The 25,160-nt window shown below is 38.0% G+C and overlaps 1 protein-coding gene across 1 annotated transcript in view; it reads right to left on the bottom strand.

Annotated features, from left to right (window-relative positions):
- The window catches only part of tusc3 (tumor suppressor candidate 3), an 82,489-nt gene that overhangs the window by 36,163 nt on the left and 21,166 nt on the right, over positions 1-25,160 (bottom strand). The window contains exons 2-4 of the mRNA XM_053338970.1: positions 13,316-13,485; positions 6,668-6,785; positions 2,966-3,106 (exon numbers count right to left, since the gene is read on the bottom strand). Coding sequence (XP_053194945.1) covers positions 2,966-3,106; positions 6,668-6,785; positions 13,316-13,485 — 429 coding nt within the window. The remainder of the gene's footprint in view (positions 1-2,965; positions 3,107-6,667; positions 6,786-13,315; positions 13,486-25,160) is intronic.

Genomic DNA, 25,160 nt, shown 5'->3' with positions numbered 1-25,160 from the left:
TTAATTGTGTACTACTGCATAGAGCAATAGCATTGTGAATGTACTGCATACTTGAGTTTTTGAAGAGCTACACAGGGAAATGTCATAGAATAACCAGCTCTTAGTGTCAGGAATAAACAGAGAGAAAACACCAACTCAGAAATGGTATGACTGTTAATATATAATGGGCATGAATTAAAAACAGGGGGTAAGAAAGCGAAAAACAAGTTTAAATATGAAAAGATATGATTATGACTAATTTTACACTTGTGTTGCCATTTTTAAAAAATTATTATCCATAAAGGTAAAGTCAGTGACAAACTGATTTTTGAAGCCAGTTATCGTTGACTTTCTCCATCTCTCCAAACTTTTGGATGAGAAGTTCTACTGCCCTTCACTTAGCTCTTCCCATGACTGAGAATCTCAAAAGAACAACTATAATTGTATTTTCAATATTTAGTTTAGTTTAGTTTTTAGAAGTTCATTTTTGCTCCTTTTGGAATAGTATATGCAACCAATGGTTAGAAGTAGTAAGCGAACCTCTGAGTTTAGATCTGTTTGGCAACATAGTAAGAGATTAACTAAGAAGCAAAACAGAGTGTGTGGGTGGTGAGAATGGAGCATTTTATGTTTAAAACTTCAACAAAGAAACAGACATCAATTCACTTGTTGGCACAGAAATATATTTTGAAGTATTTCCCTCACTGGAAAAAGTCAGAAAGACGTTAAACCTGCAGATTTTGTTCATTGAAACCTTTGGGTTTGGGTTTCTAAAGCTATTCACAGCAATGCAGCATTCCAGCTCTTTTCCTTTATGTCAAAATGTGCTGGCTGTGAGCTGAAGAGCAAATTCAGCACCATTTTATCTTTAGGTTTTAAATGCAGATGTCACTGAAAAAATCCATCCATTTGTTTCTATACTCTTCTGTAAAAAAAAAAAAAAACAGCTAAAAAAGACAGCTTAATGAAATGTGACATCCTGTTGTAGGGGTTTAAAACAAGTACAATTATGAAAAAAGGTTTGCTTGATTATGTCTTAATCCTGAAATTGAATCCTGTTAGTCTTTGCTATGTTGCTTAAGAAAAAGATAATTTAATTAAAAATGTTATAAAAAAAGTATGATTTGCAGGCCTTTATTTAAATGCATAATAATGGTAATTAAAAACACCTCAAACTGTACCGATGACTCGCTTTTTCATTCAATTTAATCCATACATAGTCCACGAAAAACTTTCTCATTTGTGTGTTTCTCTCTCTCTCTCTCCCTCCCTCCCTCCCTCTCTCTTTCACTGTGTGTGGCTGTGACGTTGTATGTGTGTGTGTATTTGAGTCCATTAAGCTAGACTGACAACATGCTATGTTTGCCATTAACAAATGCAAAGGTAAAATTTACTGAAAGACAGAGCATGTCTGTGCCACCTACACTGATGATGTCACCCCTTTCAAAAGGTGTGTGCTATGTGTTGCTCTGAAGTGCTATGGTATTTAAACATGATTCAGACAGAAAACAATGGAAAAGATTTAGTCACAAATTCTGCAACATATGAGTCTGTAGCTTGGCCTTTGATCAAATATGTGACATGACATGAATTTGGTGTTTTGTCTTAAGGGTTGCTCACCCTCAATACACAATGTTAGCTTTTATGATGCTGCTTTAAAAAAATAATAATATCAAAAACAGCTCAGTCTAAAATTCATGTTCCAAATGTAATTGAATAAAATATTTAATACTACAGAGAGCTCCAATATGGGTATGACAGTGCATGTAATGTAATGTCCAGAACAAATGTGGTGGCTCAGAACACCTTAAGTCAAGCAGACTATTACTTTTGTAAAGCTAGGCATTATGTAGCAGAACAGAAAAGAACAGCAGAAAATTCTGCCTGCCTGTCTTTCTTTCGTTCAAACCCTTGCACTATCCACTATCCACTATCCTTATCGTCATTAAATCTAAACATCTAAATAGTTCCTCTATCACACAAATCTCTGTATTTTTAATAACATATCTGTCCTTTCTTTTTCCTTTTCTGTTCTGTTCTTTATTCATAAAGTCACACTGAAGTGCCTGAAAGCTAGCACTTAGTGTAAGTGCTCCCCCTCGCCTTCTCTGAAAGGAAGTCTTTTGAATCCAGATCCATCAACAGGATGTCAGCAGGATGCTTAGACTATGTCTGCTGCTATTTGGCTGACAGGTTGCTCAAGGAAGAAGAAATTATTGTCCGACAGTCGAAGGTTTGATCTCTCAGGTGCCAACAACTTAAGTGCCTCCAAGCAGGGGCATCTGACATCCACGAGCATGCAAATGCTACTTGGAGCTTGTAAAGGCTATGACATGGTCAGTATTGCACCTGCCCCTGAAATGACTAAAAGACTATAATATATTTGCTGTGGTCTGAAAAGTGGATGAGCAGGTAAACCTTTTGAATTTTCCCTTAGATTAGTCCCCCCGTCCTACCCCTTCAAGAAAAAAAGTCAAGTGATGTATCACTAGATGTCAATTGAGAATGTTAACTGTGCTTATTAGTTACATGTGTCTGGGGCAGTACCAAGAATGTAAACACAGGAATGAGATCTTGAAGAGGATACGATCAGATACAATCAGATAAGATTAGATAAGATCATGTCAGATGTCATCAGATCCGCCCCACTATCAGGAAGACAAAGTACTTTGTTTTAGTCCATGGGAAAGACCTTGATTCATTCTCCAAATAGCTGCTAACAACTGTTGATTTATCTTATCTTCCCTAACGCCTCCCATTAAAACAAACACACAGCTCCTGAATTAATTTGTGAGTAGACCAAGATCACTCTCACTAAAGGGTGTCCGTATGATTGTGTTCACACTATGGTATGATTGCTGGGTTCAAACTTACCAAATCGAATCTGTGTATCCATCTGTGTATAATGGGGAATTATGTACCAAAAAGGTTTTTACTCTTCTTGCAAATGTGCACTTGTTTTTGTGAATACATAAGTATGCAGTACCTGGACATCTGTGCGGTCTGCAATCCACTTAGCCAGCTGCTCAGAAGCAAAACCAATCCTTTGCAGATCAAACGTATCGGCCCTCTTTGGCTTTCCTTTAGCCGGGAAATGCATGAAGGTTGGAGCGCTGTTCATATTAAGCTGGAAAGAAAGAGAGAGTGTTAATGTAAGGGATGTTCATTTAATGTCCAACTAGATAAACATACAAAGTAACACATTCTTCAAAAGATACACATTTCAACTCCGAGCCTTATTTTCTTTTTGTTTTAATTCATATGTTCATGAGAATTTAAACTCAACAAGTGCTTCACCAGGAACACCTGTGCAATCTAATGCAATCCAGTACAACAGTTCTACCATAAATTTGACTTTTACCAAGCTCATACATTTTTAGTTTGTGTTGACATTTACAGAATGGGGATAATTCTACTTCATGTTTATTACTGAGGCCATAGTGGGTGGTGGTGGACTGCAGTGTATAATATTGAAAAGTGTTGCTTATATTTTGTCAAGCTCATTAACTTACATGAGGAAGGCAAAATAACAGGAACACTTTTGTACTCCAGAACAACATTTGTGTGCTGAAAACTGGCAACTGTACTTCTCTTTGAGATTTTAGCACATCATCTTTAAGACACACACACACACACACACACACACACACACACACACACACACACACACACACACACACACACACACACACACACACACACACACACACACACACACACACACACACACACACACACAGTGAATAGTGAATAGCTAAAATGTCCTTCAAGTAAAAAAAACCCAGAAATATCAAGAATTGCTTGAACTGTCAGTTTCTATGAAATTATCGTTACTGACAGCAACAGAGACCAAATGTGCACACATTCAACTTGTCTCTCTATCAGTCATGTTTCACATATGAAAAGTACATTTAAAGTAACACTGCTGGCTGAAATCTGCATTTGAACTTCAATATTCTGTTCATGCTGTTAATGAAGAAGAGCTTTTACAAATCCAAAGACACAACCTCACAACATGTACTGAAACTCATCACGTATTATACAGTGAAATACACAATGCCACCCTATAAATATTATCAGAAACCATTAAAGAAAAGTTAATATTTCATTATGGAGAACTATTCTACTGTTAAAAGTATTCTACCCCAATTTGATTAACTTAAATATACGTATTTTGTATTTTGGCTGATATTCAATATACAAGAACCTGTCACAGGATCGGGACAAAAGGAAAAAACACACAGATCATTGGATATCAGAAACCACATCAGTGTAATGTATTTCATATCATATCTTTGTACAGCGATCACGTGCTTCTCTGTGTGTATGTGTGCATGTACTGATCTAATTACCAGACAGGGAGTGGGTGTGTTCTATCACATATCTAATAGTTCTATCTAATAATTAGATAGAGAGGACTTTTTTTGCATAAATTAAATATATTCTGCTGTTAAAATGCACTTACCGTGTTTTCTGACTTTCCTTTCAAACACACACACACACGCACACGCACGGCTAAATAAAGACAATGGGTAAAACATCTTTCATCTCTCTCTTGCACCCCCCCTCCCTCCCTCCCTCCATGTTTCAAACCTATTTAAGTCTAAATCCCAAGACTCCCTACAATTATCCACAACAATAAAGTCAACTGGTTTACTCTCTCCGGTTATTTCCAAGACACCTGGAGAAAAATAGAAATAAATGCAGAGGAGAGTTGTATATAGTTCTTCATTATATGAATAGCATCCTGTTGTCATGGGGTAAAGGTGAATAATATATTACTGTAGATACATGTGTGCATGCATACATATTTATACAAATGTAAGAACATATATGTATGCATTTATAAATGTATGAGTATAAACCCATGAGTACAAATACAAAAACATACATGTATATCCTAAGAAAAAAAAATTCAAAAGGATGTGCATGTTAGTAATTCTCATTTAAACGTCAATAGCCAAGATGTACACAGTAGCATGAAAAGCAAATAGCCTTTGGGAAAAGAACAAAAACTGAGCAAGAGACGGATGTAACAATCATAGCAATAAAGGACAATAGCTTGCAACAAATGAAAGACAGCAAGCAAAATCATCATCAGCAAAAGTAGACTTCAGAAGTAAGTAGGAGCATTTTTTTAAATGTCACCTGCACTGTATCTATCAGTCTAAAAAACAACATAAAGGAACAAGAAGAAAAAAACAGACTACTTCTAAGTGGGCACATCTATTTAAAGTTCTAAGAGTATGAAGGACAGAATTAAAAAAAGGACAACAGAGAACTGACGTCCATATTTTATATCTGTCTCTGCGTTCATGTAAAGGTGCTCCTAGACGACGGTGGGGTGCAGGTGCTGTCTCAGTTTAAACGTTCTTAACTCATCATGATAACTTCTATGTTCTACTTCTATTTCTGATATCACAGCAGCATACAGGAGGAACATAAAGGAACATAAACCGTTCACTAAAGATTTTTCACTTGCCCAGATGTGCCTTCACCTTTGACCACACTGCCTTGAACTTGTGTCTTACCTCTGAATTTGTATGCCATAGCGCTGTCTCTAAGATGGAGCTATTTGAACAATCTAAAAAGAAATATGGTGACTATGAAAATGAAATCTTCAAACTACTTAATATATGAGGAGGGAGTAACCAATTCTGACCCCTTCTTTCAAACGTTATTGAAACGTTTTCAATAGTTCTTTTAAACTGAAATACATATTTGTGGCTTTTCCTCTCACTTGTTAAATGAAAAGGAAAGGAAAGCAGGTTTCTTTGTACCATGTACCGTATGCGTATATGTATGAATGCAGCTGTTGTTTTGTTTGCATGACTGATGTCTGAGATTGTCCTTCGACATATGTCAACACTGATGTCCATGTATAACATGTGTTGTGTGTAATGTTATGTACTGTAGGTCTGCCTTTTGTGTGTATGTCCTTGTGTGTCTTTGAATGGTAGCAGATTGTGAGCCTTTATGTCCTTCTGTGTGTACTGTGTCATTTGTAAGTTCTGAGGCAGAAGACTTTTAATTACATTTATTTAAATATCTTTGGCATCTGATTTATTGGCATCTGATTTATTTTTCTTGATCTTCTAGCATTGAGATATAAACCTTTCTCATGTCGTGTAAATAAAGCAGTTATAAAATACAAAAAATGCATGTTTACCTTTAGTAAATCAAACAGTAATTGGATTTAAACTTATGGCTTATGTAGTTTTAACCAGGGGTGTATTATGTGGATTTCATTCTCCCCTGTGAATGTATTTCATCCCTTCAGTGGTGGATAAAGCTACCCAAATTGATTCAGTAGGCCGAATCCATCTCCGTTTTCAAAAATAAAAAAATCTAAAGACGTACATCCTCTGAGACTACCTCCTCACCTAGCATGTTCTTTCTCTAAAATAAAAATATTAAAAAAATCTCATTTCCTGTTGAGTTATGTCTTGCAGAATGTACCTGTAACCTTGTGGCATTTGTGTCAGGGGGCATTTGAAACTGAGTGTTGTAGCACTTTAGCTCAATGGCTCCTTCTTGATCTACTGTGGCTTGGATAACAGTTCATTAGTTTGGACATGCGTTTGCCAAAGCAATACGTGTACATGTAAAACAATGGAGTAAAACCAGCACCATAGTTGCAACTTGAGGCAGGTTTTTTGGATTGATAATACAATAGATAAGTGGTTACCTGTTGGAAAACATCAGCTCCCTCATCATAGTCCACTACTGTGAAGAAGAGCTTGTTTGAAAATGCAGATGAGTAACGCCATGAGTTTGCCAGGACCTGGTACTCCTCATTGGCCTGCCTATAATATGACAATGAGAAAGAGAAAGAATGAGAAACAACAATCAAGAAAAAAGTCAAACAGAATTTTTTCACACATATTACAAGCAGGCAAAAAGGACTGTGAAACGCTCTGAGCCTCAAAGCAAATCTTTGAGTCTTAGTTACACAGTTACATGTACTGTGAAAATAATTATGACTCTTCTCAAAATACTATTTTCTGGGGCAAGTTAATCAGGTTTATACCAGAGGACTTTATACAAAAGGATAGGGATGCACTAATGTTTTAATTAAAAAAAAAAAACAGTTCAATCATTTTTTTATTCCTTATCCACAAATTCTGAATTGTGTTTGTATCACGTTTGGTAAAACTAAAGGCATGTGATGAATATTGCTAACAAAAAAGAACCAACTTTGTGTTAGACAAAATAAGAAATGTTATGTACACAGGATGTCTTGTTGAAATGTTCAAATTATTTTCCTTTCCTTCTGAAAGTGTTTTTTTTACTAATACTTATTTTCATTTTGTTTGTTTTTTTAGTTTTTCCATTTATTTACTACAGAAAGCTATTTTTGATTCTGAAAAGCTATGGGTATGGTCACTGCACAAAGGATGAAATGAATGCATTTATTCATACAGAGACAAATAGGAGTCTGGAAAAGGAGGAAAATAACACCTGGCAATCAACCAACTAATGACCTCATGAACAAAAGGTATAGACAACGGTATGGTAAAGAGAGGATGTAAGCACTGAGACAAGGAGAAAGAGAATGTGGTAGACTCAAAAAAAAAAAAAAAGAAAAAAGACACAGTCAGAAAAATAGGCAGGAGAAAAGGATTCAAATGAAGGGAGTGAAATAAGTAAACTCAACACTGGATCCTCAGCAGTGTCTCTGTTGATATCATATTATGATTTTCATGACATTTGAAGGTAAGATATTCTCTCATTTGTCACTTCATTTCCATTGCCTTTTTAGTCTAATCAACATATTTAAACGAGTCATGGTGAGACCAGAATATCACCTTGTCCTCCTGCATGACAAGATAAACAGTGAAATGACAAGAAGCAGTCTCTTTTCTATCATCTCTGCATTTTTTTTTCTCTGACTTAAGCTATGTGGCTCCCTCTTTCTGCTTAACTTCACTTTGACATTGTTTTCTATTCACTGCCTCTTGTGTTGGCTTTAATTGGGAAATGATCTGTCAAGGCGCATTATGTGCAGTGATGTTGCATTGTTATTTTTGCAGTTAATGTTAGGACAGTCCCTTTGAAATGTCTGCTGTTTAAAAAAGTCAGCAGACATGAAGTTGAAACTCAGGCCAGCAGAGTGTCAGGGATTAGAGTGGTGATCATCTGTGACTGTGAATATCAATTTAGACCACATAATTAAATGAATAATAATGAAACTTCATTTATTTATGCACATTTAATACAAAAAGATGCCATTAAATCAGTGAAATCTGACTTTAGCTGTTCTTATAGCAAGGATATTGATAGATACATGTCCTGTGTGACATGCTAAGATCTGAAAGGACATAGTAAACTCACTATCCAGACGACGCAACCTATTTTTTTCACTGATAATGCTACAAATCATAGAAAATAATAAACAGAAACTTCACAGTGAAAAATTCAATAATCCAACATTCACCATTTTCTTACTGTCTGTGCAACTATCTTGGGCAGACAAAGACCCATGTCCATAGTCTCAATAATTGCAGCAATGTGACTTTCAATGCAACAGGATCAATACTCACTGCACAATTTTCATTTTAATCAATAAGGCAACAAATGTATTTTTGCTATTGCTAAATAATGATAAACTATGATCGATACTGCATTCACTCAGGTCAGTGAAGATCAATGATGCCAAACAAACCTTGTTTTCAAAAAAAAAAAAAAAATTCACAGGCCACCATTTTCTTCTTCCACATATCTCATGCACCTATTGAGTAGATCATTTTGGTGCCCACCGGTAGGAGACCCCGGGGAAGACCCAGGACACGCTGGAGAGACTATGTCTCTCGCCTGGCCTGGGAATGCCTCCGGATCCCCCGGGAAGAGCTGGATGAAGTGGCTGGGGAGAGGGAAGTTTGAGCTTCTCTGCTTAGGCTGCTGCCCCCACAACCTGACCCCGGATAAGTGGCAGATGGATAGATGGATGGATGGATTTTGGTGCTATTTTGGTGACATTAGTATGTAATTTGTTCTGTCTTATTTGATAATGATTTTGGTGCTATTATATGGCAACAGACACTATTTTGTTTATTTGACTTTTGCAGACTACTATGTCATGACAATGTGATATTTGTGTAATGTTTTGAAAATAAAGTTTTCAGATTTTGGATTTTATTTGTTACATTTTTGGATACCTCATGCCTAAAATTTGAATCGATAAAAAACAAATGATTAATTCAGACCCAAACTGCTTTTTTTTAGATAAAAAAAAACTCAATACAAATTCACTGGTAAGGTGAATAAGAAAAATAAAAGTTTGTTGTAAAACTTTGACAATACTTAGGTTTGTCATATTTCCAGTGAGAGAGCAATAGAACTGGGACAAACTTAAGAGTGATGTGGTAATGAGGATCCCAGTGATTAGCCGTCTTTCTCACTGCCTGATCGTGTTCTTAATGCAGATGCGCAGGTCACCATCTGACATCTATCTTCAACTCTTACTCTTTTGTCTAAGGTCTACATCAGGTCACACGTGTCAAGGGTCAGTCCACATAAAATGATGAGAGGTTTTGTGTTTGTGTGTGTGTGTGTGAGTAAAATTATAAACATGTACCACCTGCTGTGGCAATACCGCATCTAATTATGGTCATACCAATAAGGCGAATTTGAATTTGAGAGCAAAGCAACGAAGGAGACACAGAAATAGATTGTGTTTGAGTGTGTGCTGTGTTATGACTGAAAATAGTGTGTGCGTGTTGTACCTGTCTGCATTGAATTTTTCATGAGGAGAAAAAAAAGAAAGACATGTACAGAGATAGAGAGAGTGAGAGAGAGGATGCGAAGAGGTGCTGACATGAGTGATGAATAAGTTATCTAATCAAGTGACTGATGAAGTAGAGGAATGGCTGATTACAGTAACAGGCCAGGTCAGGGTGGAGAAGGTCAATGCTGATTTCATCACCTAGCTGGACTTCCTCTAGGACACCAGGACAAGGGTCATTAGCTTAGTTCACACTAAACATAAAAAGGTGCTAGCCAGGTTCACACCATGAGGCGATCATAGATTACTCTGAACTAGAACATCAAGAGTCAGGTTTTAATAGCCTGGACTGTAGAGCAAACTGTATATCATATATTCCAATGTTTGAATTTCAGTAAAGCAACTTAACATGTTCATATCTAAACAATGAACAATTCTGACTTCCACATTTTTCTTCATATACGTCTGACCAACTCAAATCTGGGTTTACCAAATAATACTTTGCAGAAAGAGAGCCTGACTTGTTGCGGAATGCCACAATTTTCAATTATCCCAGGCTTCAGCTGCAAATCAGTCCATTCACAGTTAAAAAGTGCTTCAAGAAGAAGTCGCTTAAATATGAATACAAAAAAGCAAAAAAGGCAAAATCAAATTCACAGGACCTGAGAAAAGCATTACAAAAAAAAGTCAAACCCATCTGTGTAGGTGCTGTATGCCAGTGGTTCCCAAAGTGGGTGCTGTGAAGACAGGCCAGGGGTGCCACAAGATTGATATCTTTGTTCATCTGTTGTGCATTTTTAAAAACTTACATTAAACACATTTTTATGTTTTTGAACAAATTAAAATAGAATAAATTTGCAATAAATATAAACATATCAATATCAAAATCTGGCTCTGGAGTTTTGGAGGAGCTCAGCAGTAAAAAAAAAAAGCGAGCATCAGAGCTGCGATCTATTATTGTCTATGTGTTCACTGCAATGTTACGCATTCCCAAATTCATATTTGTGTTATGAAAACAAGACAAGAGACAAGCTGCAGGTTGGTCTCTATCCACACCAGCAGCTCACATGTCCCATTAAAATGTCTGCAGGTTTTTAAATACATGAATTTTCATGGAGGATAATGAAAAACATTTAACATATTAACATATTTAATAATATACACTGTTCACTTAAGTAAATTATTATTATTTATCTGTAAATCTGCACAGCACCCTGTTGTTTTTATTCTGAGTGATTGAAAATGAGTATTAAATTCATATTCATATAATGTAGCCTAATATTATTTCATGTATTATGAAATTGTTAAAACTGGGTGACTCAGGTTGCCATGACAAAAATCCCTTTAAGGGGGTGCGGTGCCGTGGTCTAAAGAAATGTAGGAACTACTGCTACCAAACAGTAGGTTCTGTCTTAATTTACCATTGTAAGCCCCAGAGGTTAGTCAGTATTACAATCATGTTACAGGACAAAGCCTACATTCAAACCATCACTACACTATAACTATCATTTAGTTTTTACTCATTGCTAACTAGCGTTAATCGTGCGTGCTTTTCAGTGGTGTCTCACTTATTTCTTATTTGCTTCAACATGTAGATACAGTTAAATTAGAAACAGAGCAAAGTAGTAATCTTGCAATAGAGACATAAGGATCCTGGAAAAACCATATCATATGAGCATCATTTGACAATTGACTGCATTCTAAATAGATTTCAGGACCATAGACAGCTCCAGAGTTCTATTACCAGTTGTGTGGAGAGCTGTCTATGGTGCTGAAATACTGGGCTCATCAAGGGGCACACATTTGATTTGATTCAGTAGAAATTAATCAAAATATTAAAACTAAAACATTTCAAATGTCTAAGAAAATTTAAATTGGAAGGAGAAGGTAAACTTTTGGTTTGGCTTTCCCAAACACCCAAGTTTAGACTTGGAGTGATTGATGACATCTTTGCAAGGTGGAGAGTAAGGGGGATGACAGCGATGTGTACACTCTTAGAGGGCAAAAGTTTTAAAGCATTTGAAAAACTCAAAGGAAATTTTTATTTGGAAAATGGGGACTTGTTCAGATATTTTCAACTTTCTATGGTACAGAAATTTAAAAGGGGAATTTCAGCAGAAAATTCTGGAGTGATTGAAGTGTTGGAGTGCATATAAACAAACACCTCCAAAGACTGTCTCTAAACTGTATAAAGTCTTACAAAAACGAAATGGAAGACATTTTTTAGCTGTGAAATTGAAATGGGAGCTAGAACTGAACACTGAACTGTCAGAAAGTGATTGACATTCTATTTGCAGAATGCAACAAACTTCCACCAGCTCTAAAAGACGGAGGGAAGAACTTGATCTGTTTTCAATATCACACCCCATAATACAAATAAACAATTAGGCACACAGCAACAATGTGGGCAGATGAATGCCAATTACTCCCATGTGTTTTGGTCATGTACAAAATTACAAACATTCTGGGATGGGGTTACTCTGATCCTTGAAGAGATTCTCAAGTATAAGGTTCCCAGGGACCCCCAGACTATGTACCTGGGTCTGATGACAGATACTGGCAAGCAAAAAGAGTATCACAAAGAGCTGGTTGAAAGTTGACCTTCCAAGCCCAGGATAGTAGCTGGACATTGTAGAGAAGATATACTCCATGGAAGGACTAACTCACTATCTAAGAATGAAACCAGGGGTGCTGGATCAGCGATTGCAAAAATGGACTCAATACAAGAGAAGAGATGGGTTCCATCCTCAGCAGACATGATAAGAAAGGGACTAGGAGGGCATAGTACCCCCTGTTTTATTTATTTATTTATTTTATTTTTCTTCTCTCTTTCTTTCTTTAAATTTATTTACTTATCTATTTATTTTATTTTTATACTATATGTGTGTATATATAATGTGTTTGTGACATGCAAAGTTCCCCTTTATAGCATTCTGACTTTGATAAGTCTGATATTAACACTGTTGTGTGATCAAGTTTTTGTAAGCATAACAGAAAAAGAAACAAATAATAAGTTACTTTCTTTTTTTTTAATTACAAATGAAACTGTTAATATTTTATTAACATTTTTAGGTGCTGTGTTGCACAAGATTCTGCTACAAACATGATGTACATCTGTTTTTGTAAAAAATAAAAATCCAGCAGTTTGCTACTGCTCAATGCATTAAACATACAGAAGTGGGTAAGAAGGTCTTGATGGCCTTGTTCTGTGGAACTTATTCATTCCCCTCTGGTAGTATAGCTGACTGGAGTCCCTTTCATCCAAATGTCAACGTGACCCACAGGTTCTTCTTATATAATCCTGTTTTCTGTGTTTTCAAGGTTTGCAACTCCATATTATGTGAAAGGAGGGTACATGAAATATGAGTTCTGAGTGCTTGTGTGTGTCTATTTGTGTATATATATATATCTCATGCGTGTGAGACTTGGGAGCTCACAGACTTTTCCACTGTAGGTGAATTTTCAGCGAACTGAGTAAACTTGCAGAAGGCCATCACTCATCTCAGGAAATAGAGAGGACGGATGAATGGCTGTTACTACAAGATGTATGCCAAATCGTGGAGTACTGTCGGTGCACAGGTCTTGAGTGTTTCTCTGTGTCTGTATACGTACCTACAGACAGAACATTGCCTTTGAGGCTGCAGAGCTGTGAACATGACGATGACAGAGTAGTTCCTTGGTGGAGCCTTGACGAAGCGACGGAACTTGTCCCCGTTCATCCGGACGACTGAACGCCGAGAAGACCACTCCATCATCTGGTCAACCTTCTCTGACAGCAGGTTCTGGACACACAGACAAGGAGAGGGGTAGAGAAATAGAAAATGTTTTCAAGCTTTACAAACACTCAATTTTATGGAACAAGTGTCTGAACAGTAAAGCACAAAAATAAATGTCAAAGAAGTAGTTGCGAAGAGATTCTGGTATATTTTCATAACATTTTCCATTTCTACTCTCTTCTGTTCTTCCGCATAGAATGTATCAAAAATCCTTGGCTTTACTTGCCTTAAAAACAGGCATCTCAAAAATCTTCATGGCATTCCAACAATCTCTTGACCTGCCAGAAGCCTCAGTACATATACCGACTGCTTTGAAAGTCCAAGGCTGATACACAGCAAGGTGCTATGAAATCTAAATTTGAACTCTCGGCTTGTGCTGATTGATGGAATGCAGACAAAGAATACAGAATACAACAAGCATGATGATAATTTACAGGAAAGGAGGACTAACTTGACAGTCTGGGTGTCACAGAAAAGCCATAGTTCTTGGGTATTTTGTCCCTTGTTGTGTTTGAGTGTGAGTTGTAGGAGTCTGCTGTTGATTAAATCTGATGCGGCTTAGCTAAAAGGTCACAACAGAGTCAGCACCAGCACACAAGGCTCTGTGTGTGTGTGTGTGTTTACAATAACACTGCTTAGATCCTACCAGCATATTTCTTTTTTTTTTTTTGAGTTCTGAAAACTGATGAATGAAGAAATATCCAATCTAATGGTGAAGCCTGTTTTTTTCAACCACTGCTAATAAAAAATCTGTTCAGGTAGCATTTTTCATTTTACACCATGAAGCATTTCCCTGTGAATTAGACTGTGTGGAATCTGTGCTGAAAGTTAGTCAAGCATTTTTCTTCTATGATGTTTGTCCATATCTCAGCATCTTTTCAAGTTTTACAAATATGGATGTCTCTGCTCTTTCTCCAGCCATTTCCCTAAAACATCAAACAGGTAATAGAGGACTTTTTTATTACTATTATTACTTATCATTGCATTTAATGTTCTTGCTTGATAAAATAATATTTCTCATAGTTTAATATTAGTGGTAATACAAATGATCCTAATATAAGAGCCCTATTGTAAGCAGCTCAGAAAGATAACTCAACTTGCAGGTTTGTGGTTGTAGTCTTTTAAAAACATGCCCGTTCTTCACAATGCAAATCCATTTACACCAGTTTCAAGTGGTGATGCATGATGATGACATCTTTGGCCACTCTCGTTCCCTCCTCGTCCCTCTATTTTCCCAGCAGTTCACTAGTATTAGATCAAGTAGATGGTAGCTAAATAATTTAGTACTGCTCCTCATTCCTGCCGCTAATCAGGCACAAACTCTCTCTCTCACTCTGTAAATCACACACACACACACACACAGACACAGACACAGACACAGACACAGACACACACACACACACACACACACACACACACACACACACACACAAGGCAGAGAGAGCTAAGAGACTAAATCTTCTCCAGTAAGCTTCCAGGAGTAAACCTCAAAGACAAGAGACATAACCTCTTCATTGATATCAACAACTCTACTATGGTTTTTAAAAGTGTCACCACCTATTTTATACCTCAGACACATAACTTCTTTTCATGCATTATATAATACGAATTATACTTTGGCCAGCTGCCCTGCTCTTCTTTGTTTTTCAGCACTTTAAGCATCTCATACTTCCCTCACAAGTAATGCTTCACTATGGATTCAGCACTGTCGGCCGTGTGTGTTTGTGCACATGTGCAGACCATGAGTAAGGCAGTGCATCATTATTGCCAGCGTGATTGGCATCCAGGAATGACAGCTTTCCTTTTGGGGCTGAATGCACACGGGCCAAAACTTGGATAAATGAAATACAAAAAAAAAAAAAAAAGGAAATGTGTATAGAAAGGAATTTGTACCTTCTCTGGAAGTGCATACCCCATATGTTTGTGTTGGTGTGTTGTACCCCATTTGTGCTGTTTTTCGTAGTGAATCTCCTCCCTCATTATACATGGCCCATTAGTGCAGGAGTTTGTGTTGTCTGAAGTGAACAAGAAATCCAGCAGAAACACATGTCATACAACTGGTTGTCTTTTTCCCCTCTATAGAGAGGAATACAAAACCAGCCACTAGGACTCACTATCACATGTGGAAGTTTGGGATTTAATATTGCATTGCCTCTGATGTATTGGGTAAGATACAATATATTCTGTCTACTGAAACTGAAGAGTGTTATTTTATTATTATTTTTAATTAGGTCTAACATTTTGCTACCCTATTTTATAAGTGGACTAATGGTGCCATTGAGGAGTAAGATGGAATCATTTCCTGACTAGGCTCAAGTATTATCACCATCAACATTAAAAATACTTGTTAAAACTAAAATATTTTCCATGTTTACACTTTGTCAAAAAAAAAGCCCCTTTTGTTTCCAAATTAATGAGGATCCACTTGTGCTGTCCTCAGAGAGACTTAAGAGAATTAAGCTATCGCTGTTGGTATGCAAACTTGAACCAGTTGGAATTGATTTGTGGGTGTGATAGCATCAACAGCAAATTAACACAGTATATAGTAGCAGATCAGAGAATATGAAAACTTCTTACTATCCGAAGGCCTGATTTACTCTTCAGATGAGGCAAATATGGCCACTATTTAAGAATTTCCTGTTATCATTATTGTCTTTATTAAGGCATAACAATGGCTGTAAATGACAAAGTAGTTCACAGACTTCCAAGGAGCAATTCGTGCACAGAGCTATTTAAATACCTTATGTTAGACCTTCAAGTGACTCCTCCACATCAGTGTTATCACTCCCTGCTTTACCTGACGCACACACACAAACCTATTCAACACATAAGCACTCCAAACAGCCTAAGACCATTAAAAACATTTATTTTCTACCCCACTGAGCACAGAGGGCACTGAAATGAATCACATCTAGAGTGTGCATATGCGCATGTGTGTGTACTTGTGTTTATGTGTGTGTGCCTTTGTGTGTGTGTGTGTGTGAGTAACACCCACAAATTGTCTGCAGATATCCTGCTTTATCCGTCTTATTTTCTGTTACTCACTCTATGAATGTCATAACCACTCTCTCCCTCACACACACATACATTATAGGTCAAAGGGTGGGTGGCAGTCTCATTGGTAGCACTACATTTCCCTTCCAATTCCCCTTTTCATCTCATTCCCGTCTATCTTTATGTCCATTTTTCTACTTAATCTTCAATTCTCTTTTCTCCTGTCTTTCTTTACTCTTCTATTTTCCTATAATCTTCTTAGCAACTCCCACTCGTTTCCTCATTTCTTGTGATGCAAAGTCACTATTGTGTGTTGAGAAGCGGATATTGAGACTAAATAAAGAATAAGAGACTAAATAAAGAATAAGAGGCTAAATAAACAATATCAGTTAAAAAGAAAACTGTTCTCCCGAGCAGAGCATTCACAAACCACAGAGAAGGAGATAAAAAAAAGGGTTCAGAACTAAAAGGAAAATAACTCTCGGATGGGGAGGAAAAGAAAAAAAAATAGGAACTGAGAGGGAAAAGTGAAACAAGTGGAGTGAGGAGAGGAAATGATGAAGGCAGAGGAAAAGGAAAGGATGAGACATGGAGGAATGTAAGACTGGACTGACCACACACTGAGAGGTTATGGGTGGCATGATTGAAGACGGTTAGTTCATCAGCCAGCCAGTTATTCAATCATATAGTCATTGTACCAGCCAGCCAGCTAGCTCAAGTATTACCAAGTGATAAGTCACTCTGTCAGATGGATAACCAGTCAGTCAGTTATTTATTTCACTCAGCAGATTAGCTAATTAGCAATTGGTAAATTGATTTAAGTTTACCTGCAGTCTCTATCAGGAAATTCAAATAGTAATAACCTAAAGAGTGCAAAGAGTATGCTCGAGATTGGCATCATATATCCTACATCACTTAACCAACTCATAACCTTCTAAGTAATCAGAGCCTCAAATCTGGGTAAGAAAATATGCTAAACACTTGTTGGGAGGAAGAACAGCCCATGAAAATGAAGAAAGTTCTTGTAGTGATACCAAGATGATATAATCTCTTCTTTTGGCAGACACGCATCGTGATTGAACAGGCCAAATCACGTCTAAACATTCAAGTTGCCTCAGTGCTTGGCCTGTTTCTCTACACTTTCAGAGAAACAAACATTGTTATAGTTTAATTCTCTGTTATGCTGTCTGAATTCTGCACATTCATTTTCATTCTGCCAATATGTATATGAGCAAATGTTACAAATGAAAGTTTATCCCTAGGAGCAGCAAGTTACAAAGAGGATGTACTGGAGGATTTTGTTTCATGACTAGGTGGTGACTGTCATGTGTTACGTCCATAGACTGTATAAAAGAAATGGACGTAACATCAGTGATGTTTGATTGGTTTGTGGACTGCTGCTCGGAAGCCAGTAGTTAGTAGGCAGCGCCATCTTGAAAATTTCAGGTGCATGCCGGGAAAAAAAGAACACGGATTCTACTTATATGGGCATGAGGCGGAGCCATGGGCAGAGCGGGCAGGTTGTGATTGGTTACGAGGGCTGGATCTCGAGGACTTTGGTCAATCAACCTGTCAATCGCGACGTAGCCACACCCTAACACATACCCTGCTTTATCATCAAATATAAAATCAGGGAGGCCAAAATTTCACAAATGAACATCATACTGCATTGAAGGCTTTAAACTAGGGATTGAGACCATAAACACATTATGAAAACGTTTACTGAGGTTAGAAATCAAGTGAGAAGTTGGTGAATTCTCCATTGACTTGTACAGAGATGGAAGTCCTTTTGAACACAAAACGGTCGCCCCCTGGTGGCCTTTTGATAGAATGCAGCTCTAAGTTACTTCCGCGTTGGCCTCATTTCAGAGGACTGGAACTCCCGGCCTGGTTATGTCCAGTGATGAGGTTGCAACAAAGGGAGGTTCACACTGCCACCCCCAGCCTTTAAGATGTTTGCAACAATTAACTGTGACATGCAATGCTTAGAAGTCTCTATGTGCTACAGAGCAAAGCTTATTTTAACAGTGCTCTACAGTACCATTAGTGTTGAAAACCCCTACAGGCTACCTTTAAGTGCCTTGTAGTCACTGGATAGGGCCAGTATACATTTCCCCAGCCAGTCAGGGGTTTGATCTGCGAACCTTCCACATGAAAAGCTAACAGCATTTGCTCAATCCACAATCCCTTGCTCTGAGCGGTGTAAACAGAGGTCTATTGTAAGTGAATGGGTCTCAGCTTTGGCCATCAGACTCCAATACAGTTTCCTCCAATTCTCCCATTGAAAGGGGGATTACTGGAAATTGGCTTCGTATAACAAGGCACAAAAACTCATCTGCCTCACACACACACACATACATACAGACACACACACACACACACACACACACACACACACAGGCCTTTGTAAGCAAGAACGAACAAAACGGATTGCAAGTAAATTCGGGTAATCACAGTGTACTTATGATGACTTGTGGACTTTGTGTAGTAAAAAGAATACACACAGACACAAACATGTACACACAAAGGGATACCAAGAGGTCAGAAGAACTTCAGAGGGAAGAAAAGATCAACATTACTCAGAGGTTTATTCATTTATTTGTAGGAATGGGAAGAGATCAAATCAATGAATGGGGAAGGAAAATTAAGCAGAAGAAAGGAAGGGTTCAAGAGAGGGGTATGAAGATGATAAAGAGCAAGGATGAAGATGGACAAGTGAGCAGAGGAACTGGTGCTTTTCCACTGGCATTAGCTTACAAGTAAACTAGTAATCATAATGTTGGCAACTAAAAATCCACTGTCAAACTTGTCTTCATCCATAGAAAATGCCCATCATTTTTTTTTTAATTTAAACTCTTTTCAGCATTAATGCCCATATATAATAAAATAAATACTCCACAAATACTAACCCAATTCCTACAGGTAAGGGCAGTGGAAATTCTAGATCCAATCCAATTAAAAATGGGATAAAATACTGGATCAAACTTGACCTGAGTGGTCAGCTGGTGTCAAAGTGACAGTTTATTGTAATTGCATTTAATAAACATGACCTCGCGTTCAGAACCAACTGTTAATTGAAATACAGAAGTTTGTTGATTTAAAGACATTAGCACTTTTATCAGACTCCAAAATGGGATGATTACATTCTGCCTGATGTTGTCATCAATTAATCTATGCAAATATGTGTTAGAGCACTAGGGTCATGCAAATAATACTGCGGTTCCCATGACTTATTGAGTTAACTGGACAAGCTGTGTAGGAGTAAATGATAATGAGGTTGAGGAACCAATACAGAGACTGACAGAGACCTGAAAGGAGGAAACGGAGCAGACAGAGACCTGACAGCAGCATGCTCAAATCTACATAGGGTGGGGTTAGAAGGATCATTTTACACTGTGTTTGACACCTTATCAGCTTATCTAACAGTATGCTACCTGACTCTATAAGTTAACTGACTTACTTTGAGGAATGCTGGTATTTGTCCACCTCTGCATAGAGCATGATGGAAAGATCTAACCAAACAAATATGATGGGCATTTTCTATGGGTGAAGAAAACAGGCGTGACACTGGATTTGAACCGTCAACATTATGACTGCTAGTTTATTACTTTACCAGTAAGCTACCGTGACCTATTAATGCCAGTCCAAATGTGTATCCTATGACAGAGAGAAGCACCTGAATTGATTAAAATAAGTGCGCACACATGTACACAGGGAGGAGGATGCACACACATGACATGCACATGAACGTGTGTCTGCATGGCTGAGTACTAATCACACACAGATGCACATATGTACACACATGTGGGACTTTTAACAAATTATCACAACTGTGTGTTCATGTGTATTGTCCTCCTTAACACTTTTCACCCAAAAGTAGCCTATGACAGACCATACACACACACACACACGCACACGCACACACACACACACACACACACACACACACACACACACACACACACACACACACACACACACACACACACAGACCATTGGAAGCAATACGTGAAATCCTGAGAATAGAGAAAGAGAAACAACAGTTATTACTGTGAACTGTAAACACATACACCATCTCACATTTCCATAGTGTGTCTGTGCTGTCTATGTGAGTCAGTTTGTCTGTCAGTGTTATTGTTTTCATCTCTCATCTCTATTGAGTCAAACCAACATGCTTTCATATTGCCGGCTCCACATTTGTCAGCCCATAATCTGCCATTCCCAGAAATACCATGACTTGTCAGTGAAGGGGCTGGGGTGGAGATTTGTTAGCTTATCTGTCTAATAACAATTATTTGAAATTAAATGCATTTTCCCTCCACCTTTGTCCACGTGTCTTCCCCTCCGTCACCCTCTAGTGATTTTATTTTATATTTCTCTCCCCATTAGTGCCAGCAGTTGCGTCTCTCCGTGATGCTTATAGAATATTTAAATATGTCTTTGTTTTCCCCCCTACAGATTTCTGGCTTCTCTCTTAACCGTTCAGGCACATGGTGTGACATTATAAAAGCTGGACTGCTTTTACATTTACATGAATGACCATTACATTCAGGCCTTTGTCAAATGAGTTCAAACAATGCTGACTGATGCTTATTTTTTTATCAGGTGTCTGGCCACATTACCACACTGGTGCACCTGTTTTAAATCAACCTGCAATGATTGGTTTGCCAAAGGTGAGGGACACCTATGGAACATACCAACCAGACACATCTGTCAGCTAATTCCAGTTTAGCCCTCTGCTAGACATGAAGAATAAAATTATTTAATCGTGTGGCTCTTCACGACTTTACAGATGTTACCTGACCAAAAAGATATAATTCTAATAATGGAACAAATCATTTTGTGGGGTTTGTGATGCTCAAAACTATTTATCCAACGCTGTAAAGCCCAAAACAGTAGCAGCGGGGACCGGCTTACACATGAACTCATAGAACCAGTTGTGTCCAGGTAACTACTGTATCCTCTAGCTGCTATAAGGGGGAGACAAAAGTTCTGCAGTGCAGGTTTAAATTTTCTTTCCCTGGGGAGAGTTTAAAAGTCTTTTGTGTTTGTTGGTTTAGGGCAGCGGTTCTCAAAGTGTGGGGTGTGCCACACTGATGGGGAATGGAGACATGACAGGTGGGGCGCAACAAACGGAAGGACATTTTCTTTATGAATGCCTTTCTTTATTGACAACAAAGATCAAACACTCAAGACACAACACCCACACACAAACAAAGGAATCATTAATAGCCTACATGTAGCCTAAATTAAAAGCAGAGAAACACAAGACCGTTCCATCACTGCCTCATACATGCGCTCCTCCTCCAAAAAGCACAGATGTATGATCAGCTCCCATTTCCTCACAAAGTACGGAGAACAGTCACGCTGTCAGGGGTCGGGTTTTGATTAAATTTACCACGCTCACAACCTCTGTCCAAACCTCGTTTAGTTTGGGGCTGAGCTGCATTGACGCTAGTGCTACCCTATATGAATGACACAGTGTGTCCACTGAGCATCTGGCACAACCCTCTTCATTGGTGCCTGTTCAGTTATCATGTGTAGTTTTTTTGCATTGGGCAATTCTGTATGTAACTCTGTAAGAAGCCAGTTGTGCTTTACTGTTCACTGCTGCAGCTTTTACCATGTGATTCTCCTGCTGCCTATTTATTTATATTTATCTGAAGCACCTACTGATTTTATATCTGCTGACGAAGACCAGTTTACTGAGATGACCTCTGACTCCACCATGAGACTGAGGTTTACAGCTCAGTGGTATTTTGTTAGCATTTTGTTGGGGCGATGGGGGCAGGTGTGGCTTGAAAATTCCCCCTTGTCCAAAGTTGGGAATGACCACTGGTTCAGGGTATCTGTGAATTTCATCAAGTTAACTTTTTCAGTTGACGTAAATGCAAGTTATGAGGAAATGTAAGACTCATTTTCAAGTTGCAGTAAAATGATAAAACAATGTGCATTATTGTCTGGGGGGCTATAGATTCACTTCTCACAGAAAACAAAAAATATAACACAACCGAATTAAGACCATAAACTATATTAAGGTATTTAAGATAGAACTGATGTAACAGAAAATTGCAGCTTTTTGAAAATCTACTTATTTCTACAATTGTTTCCACTCCGAATTTGAAAAGTCCAATTCACTTTTCACTTGTTGTTTGTATAGCCTGAGCAAGATAGTGGAGGGAGGAAGGAGCATTACTTGTTCACCTTCTCCAGCCACACTTTGTCTGTTCAAACATATGCAAGAATATTTAACAATAGATTGTATAGTATGAGAAGCCAAACTACAGCTGCTCCAGTCATTTGACACATGGGCACACTGGTCAGCATTATGTAGTTGGTATACATTTTTTCAGTCGCAGAATAGGAGCAGTATGCTGAGACTAATTGTTTAGTCACTCTGCTTGACCTCTCCTCACCCCCTCTTTCCCCTCCATTTTTCTTTTCCCTGTCTGTGCAGATATCATTTCTCTAGGGAAAGCACACACTCCAATTGAGTTTATGGGGCATCAGTTCAGTTTGATTTTGTTATAAAGGCATCCCAATAAAAAACGGGGGATGGACACACAGAGCAAGCAACCAGTCCTACTGTAAAACCAATAGGGGAAATGCAGGCACTCAAGGAGCATATGGTCACTATACTTCTCCCTCCAATAATACCAAGAGATGGAGGGATGGAGAAATGGAGGGAGGAGAAGAAAGTAATTGAAAAAAGGGAGGAAATCAGGGAGTGAGGAAGCATGAAGGAGGGAAATCATTTGGGCAAGCAAAAATAAAGAGACAAAAAGACAGAAAACAAAGTAAGAGATGGTAAAGAGAAACAGTAGTTTTAAAATTAATATTAACAATTGAGAGACTGTGTTGCTGTTAATTGCTGCTGAACTGCTAATGCTACCATTTTAGTATGTATGTGTAACATAATTTAAAGCTGGTAATACACAACTAAAGCTGAATACAGCTGTAAGTAGGTATTACAAATCAAGTCAAGAACTGAGGGAGCTGGTTAGTTTTTGCCAGCAGCTACTAAGCAAACATGATATTAGAGTGTGACAGTTTTTCAGATATCTTTAACTCCCTCCATTCCCAAGGCCATTCAATACCACAATGATATTTATCAATGCACAAAAGTCCTTATCCCCATTGCAGTGTAGGATGATCAGTGCAATACACAGTGTGTAGTAGTGTGTCTAACGCCTTGACTCCACCAGGTACAGCTTCATCGTGTTCTGGCTGCGACATAGTTTTGTTCCATCCTCTGCACAGCATCATACCCCACCAGGAGTATTTCAAAAGTGGAGCATTTTGCTCCGACAGCGCCAGAGAAAAGGGAGCCATCCTTCTACCTGGAGAGGAAGCCAGGAACTGGGACAGTCATGGCAACTGTGGTGTCAGAAAATCTTGTGATTTTGTGAATCTCTCATTATCCATGGAGACAAATATCCTCTGACAGGTTGACTTTTGGCTTAAAGCTGCCACTTATGAAGTTGATGTAATGATGTAATATATGATTGGGAGTCTTTACTGGATGCTCTGTGTCATTCCTGTGTCTGACTTCCTGCTTGACTCAATCTGCTCTGTAGAACTAGACACGGCTTCCATCTAAAATAGACGAGACTCATATGTTTAGTGGAGCAGAGCAGAGAACTGCTTTTGGGACACTTCAGAAACACACTGTGGGACATCTGGTGGAATCACAAGCACTGACTAAAGTGGCCCTTATCAGGCGGCCGAGGTGGACCCTGTGGAACCAAGCTGTAAAGCCTTAACACTGTCTCGTACCTGAGGTTTGCTTTGGCACCAACATCTGAACAAGTATCACTATTACCTTTTTGTAATGTCACCTAAGCAAATAAACAAGCACAATAATTTCCTTACTTTTTCACCTTGGCAGCCAAAGGCATGTTATTAAGAGAACACATGATTATCTAGCAAAATGCAATGCAAAACAAATCTGTGTTAAATTAGTTTCCTCAAGGATTTACATTTATTGGGGGTGGGGGGGTTATGTAAACTTAAAGCATTCAACAGCAGATGCAAATATGATTTTAAAAAAGAGATTTGAAAAAATTAATTCCTTGAGGGGCTAGGTAGAAAAATCTATGCATTGCAGGGATGTAAAAAGATGACTTTTCTCTCCTCTGCAGCTACCTTTGTGCCCTTGAACCAGACACCTATGGGAAACTACAGTTAAGAACTCTGTTAGCCATGCAATCACTCCACCTCTAGTGCAATAAACACATATTTATGAGAGTAGATGACTGAGAAATGTATTATCTATTACAAAAATATTCCTGTATGTGATATAGTAATCTCAGTCCTGTATAAATTAGTGGATAAGTGTAACTTTTGTAGTTCAGACCATAACCAAAAAGTAAACACTCAAAGTCAGGGAAGTTGTAATAGTGATAGTTGACTGTCAGATGCACACTGGTGATAGCAGCATTACTCAAAATCTCCCTATTTCAATTTGATAAAAAGCTAAGAAATTACTAAAAATAGTCATCGCCACTTTTAAATAATTGACCTCAGATGGTCATGAAGCTGTAAAATATGAGGAAAGACTTTTGGACTGAAATAAAACAAGCTTTCATGGATCTGTTTGATGATTTAAAAAACCTAAACAAGAGCTGAAGGATACCTGAGCAAAGAGGTGGAGGAAAGACCAGGTGTGTGTCAACAAAGAAAAAAAA

Source organism: Scomber japonicus, chromosome 2, assembly GCF_027409825.1.
Source record: "Scomber japonicus isolate fScoJap1 chromosome 2, fScoJap1.pri, whole genome shotgun sequence".
Classification (NCBI taxonomy): Eukaryota; Metazoa; Chordata; class Actinopteri; order Scombriformes; family Scombridae; genus Scomber; species Scomber japonicus.
This window is presented reverse-complemented; position numbering and strand designations above follow the sequence as displayed.